This window comes from Leguminivora glycinivorella, unplaced genomic scaffold (assembly GCF_023078275.1).
Source record: "Leguminivora glycinivorella isolate SPB_JAAS2020 unplaced genomic scaffold, LegGlyc_1.1 Scaffold6, whole genome shotgun sequence".
Classification (NCBI taxonomy): Eukaryota; Metazoa; Arthropoda; class Insecta; order Lepidoptera; family Tortricidae; genus Leguminivora; species Leguminivora glycinivorella.
The window spans coordinates 251,884-255,988 of record NW_025952831.1 but is presented as its reverse complement, the minus strand read 5'-3'; the positions used below and the strand labels follow the sequence as shown (position 1 = coordinate 255,988).

Here is a 4,105-nt window from a genome sequence, read left to right as displayed (position 1 = left end):
AAGAAATAAAATACATGACGTTTTATTATACACAGGATCATGCCATACCTTTGTGATTGTTATTTCCGAGGGGGGCAGGACAGTAGGTAAGGTAACTAAAAAACTACCATGGAATATTAGGAGATATCAGTCAAAACTTAGTATGTACCTACAGAGGGAAGGTGGAAGGACTACCGCGAACCGTGATAATGTGACACTCCTTGAGTTGCAGGCGTCCATAGGTACGGCGACCGCTTTCCATCAGGCGGACCGTATGCTTGTTTGCCACCGACGTAGTATAAAAAATCTAACAGCAGAATATATTGCTGGCCACAACGAGAACTTAAAACAGCAATAGATAACCTAACTTAAGACAATAATATAGATAGGTAGACAATAATTTATTTCGAATAGGTACGGGAAAAAATACCCAAAGGGGGAAAGGCACGTCTTGTAAGTTACTTTTTATTTTACGAGTTCATTTCAGGGGGTGTTAATTGCCTACATAAAATAAAACTTATTAAAATGAAATCCAATAGTAACTCAAAAAATATTTATTAACAGAATTATAAAAACCTAAAACTTACACATTTTCTCCAACATTTTAAAATAACAATATTTAATATCAAAATCCATGTCGTACCAATAGTTGACAGCTATGCACCCATGGCTGTGCGTTACGTGGTGGAACCATAGGCTGGGCAGGTATAGGCAGTCGCCTTTGTCTAGACGTAACCTGTATTTGTGGGCCTTCTTAAATTGGGGGTATTTTGAGTAATTTGGCTGCTTAGGGTCTGAAATAAGTAAGTAAATATTGATTATTGTTAAGTTTCTGTTTGATCCAATGGTTGACTGGTAGAGAATGCCTTAACCCTTCGTCTGTTTGTGTCAAAAAATTGTCATAAAATAATAACTTTGATATAATTTTTTAAAGTCCATTGCCTTATGTTAGGATCCTTATCAAACACAGACGAAGGGTTAAGGCAATATTACATTTATGCGTATTACATTGCTATGCTAATATTACATTTATGCGTATTACATTGTGGTATCTATGATATCTATCTAGTGTGCTGTTATACGTAACCCCAAACGGTAGGTACCTACGTAATTTATCTACATTCATTGTCATCCTTAGGCCTGATTTAGACGGCGTGCGAACTCGCATGCGATTTTAGGTACATTGCTGGCTGTTGAGGTTGCATACAAGTCAGCACGGCCATCAAATACCGCAATGTATTAAAACTCGTATGCGAGTTCTCGCACCGTCTAAATGGGCCCTTAACGGGCACTGAGGCAAGTCTGTAGGGTGTATAGTATGAACTTAGATATACTTGCCTACACAAATCCAAGGCAGGCCAGTTTCATCATCATCTTTAACCGGCTCTATTTCCCAGTGATCACTATACTTGAACTCAGCTCTAGGGTAACGGTGGTAAGGTACTAGAGGTAAGTCCGTAGGGGGTATGAGGATGAACTCTTTGTAACCATCTATCACGCAGTAGATATTCTCGTATGGGTCTTTGTGCACTAAAAGTTGAAAAACGCAAGTTTTAATGAGATATGATTATGATACAAAATTTAGCGATATAAATAGCAGGGTAAAATGTAGATTTTGTCAAAAATCCGTACAATAATCCCTACCTAAGGAACAGAACATGCTCCCCTCATCTGTATTCCCGGGCGAATACAATCTGGGTGTATTTAAGTCAAGAGTAAATAGGCTATTACTGAACCAGTGAGCTACAACCTCGGCCTTGTCGTCACTTTCCATGGTGCGACTAAGGTCAATCACTGACCAGTTTATAATAATAAAAAAAAGTGTGTATCTCAATCCTATGAATTATCAAAAGTACAAATCGTGACTACTTTTAAAAAATCTCGTATCTCAGGCTGTTCCTCAAAGTTAAAACGCAGTAAGGCTATATGCATTCCATACATACTTACTACAATTTTCTTTTCATTGACAGACGAAGATACAAGTTTTTTTAAAAGTAGTGACGAAATGTTTTTAGTAATTTTCGCATCTGAATTTTTCCATCACCTTTTGCACAGTCTAATTATCTTCAAGCGCTTGAATTATTTCGTATTATAGAGTACCTCTTCGGCATTAACATATTGGCCCCTTATTCATAAATGCTTACTGAAGTTAACAAGCCATTAATAATCGCCTGTCCCATTCAGACATATTGGTATGATGGAAAGGGACAAACGGACATGGACAGACAAGTTTTGTCAGCTTGTCAACTTTAGTAAAACAACATGAATATAGATCTTACTTGACGTGACAGCCCTGTCGTCTCCCATCCAAAAATTGACAGCGTCCGGTGACTTATTGAATGCCTCACTGGCAAATGGTATTTCTGGTTTTACATCACATAATAGCTCTTTGAAATCTTCCGTTAGATTGGAATTTTGTTTCTGTATGTATGGTATGTAGTTTTCTCTGTAAAAAAACATGTATGGCACTTATTATGGTGACATTGACAAGCATGAAAGCTTTTTTTTTTCTATATAATTATAATTTATGCTATTTTAGTTTACAAAATATTTAGAAAAAATATAATACACTTCAAAAGGGTATGTTTTTTAACAGCAACATTGTCAGTAACTAACCTAACCACAAAATTAAAATTTTGAAAAACCCCCTACTGCGACATAGTAGACCAATTTTCATGAAACATGGCTCTAACCCTTAAGAACACTCCCGACTAACTCAGCTTTCAGACAAAAAAAAACTAAATCTAAATCGGTTCATCCGTTCGGGAGCTACGATGCCACAGACAGACACACACAAATACAGCCGCGGCAAATGCAAGGAGGATGATGATGATGACTCATAGAGCCAATACCTATACCTTTTTTTTTGTATTACTAAAGATCATTAAATGCAAATATTTTCTTCAGATACTTTTTCACATACCTTTTCTGCTCCAAGCAATCTAAAAACTCTGTCATTGTCATCTCCGCTTCATATGGCATGACAAAATATTCCTTCCCCACATCATTGACGGTGATGCCATCTGCAAGACCATTGGGGGTTACTGCTACCGTCACCTTTTTATCTGGTATTGTTTTTCTGTACAATAAATTAAAGAAATAAGTTGATTTTCATACAACTTGGGAAACTAAAAAGTTTGAAGTTACATTTCCGTAAAATTTACATAAGTAAGGCAAAATTTACATAAGTAAGGGCCGGTTGCATCCAACCGTCTGTCACTGTTAAAGCGTTTGTTAAATTTTATTGTATGGGAAGTTCCATAGGCGTCTGCTGCGTGACGATGATGTGTCTGTCAAATGTGGTTGTGGTAACTAGCCCTAAGGCATTCAATGTTACGTTCTAATTTAGATCTAAACATAGATTGTGTTATATGTTTACCAAAAACATTCTCAGCCCTTAGTGCGTCTTCACATTATCCGATCTGATGTCAGATGTTAAGACTGATATCCCCTAGATTTAAGGCGCCCTCTTTGTTTTTGCCTTTGAAATCCTTTCGACATCAGATATTGGATCAGACAATGTGAAAACGCACTTATTCTTAAGATTTGGACATCTTCTAAAAAATTAAGTTTGGACATCATTTGGGTATTGGAGAAATTTATCATCCGATCCTCCCAATTATGTAAAAACACATCCTATCATTCCACCACATTGATTTTTAAAAAGCCGACCACCAATGGCCACCATTACCAGTCACATTTTTTTAGCATAGTGTTTAAAATTGGTTACCTAAAATAGTCAGCATTCCACTTATTTGTAGCCGGCCAGGAATCACAGGCTCCTCTGATGATAACTGGTATGTTCTTTGATACATATTCCCTGAAGAACTCTAGTGGCTCTAATGCCCGTGTTTCAGAGAGACCCTCACCCAAATATAAATCTAAAATATAAAGAAATGTTACCATAATCATCTACATATAAAACCATATATGTCAAATATACTAATTGTTACCTGATGATTCCTCGTGCAGGACATTAAGAGCATCAGTAATAATACTACTCATCTTGCCTTTTATACATAATAACTTTTATTTATTTAACATGTAAACATAACCTAAAAACTGCGTTGAAAAAATTGACAGGAGATTGACAGTTCTTTTTTTAATCGGAACTAGTTTGGATTCT

General features: G+C 36.4%; 1 protein-coding gene across 2 annotated transcripts; it reads right to left on the bottom strand.

The window, feature by feature from the left end:
- Positions 1-517: 517 nt before the first annotated feature.
- On the bottom strand, positions 518-4,073 carry LOC125242102 (bifunctional peptidase and (3S)-lysyl hydroxylase JMJD7-like). Of its 2 annotated transcripts, XM_048150811.1 has the most exons (6): positions 3,933-4,073; positions 3,710-3,860; positions 2,903-3,058; positions 2,259-2,425; positions 1,318-1,509; positions 518-773 (listed from the first exon to the last, which is right to left on the bottom strand). In XM_048150811.1, the coding sequence occupies exons 1-6, from the start codon at positions 3,982-3,984 to the stop codon at positions 556-558; spliced, it is 936 nt and encodes a 311-aa protein (XP_048006768.1). In that variant the 5' UTR covers positions 3,985-4,073; the 3' UTR covers positions 518-555. The 2 variants fall into 2 exon arrangements, with proteins under 2 accessions (XP_048006768.1, XP_048006769.1); XM_048150812.1 differs by lacking the exon at positions 3,933-4,073 and having other exon boundaries at positions 2,903-3,002; positions 3,710-3,847.
- Positions 4,074-4,105: the final 32 nt, after the last annotated feature.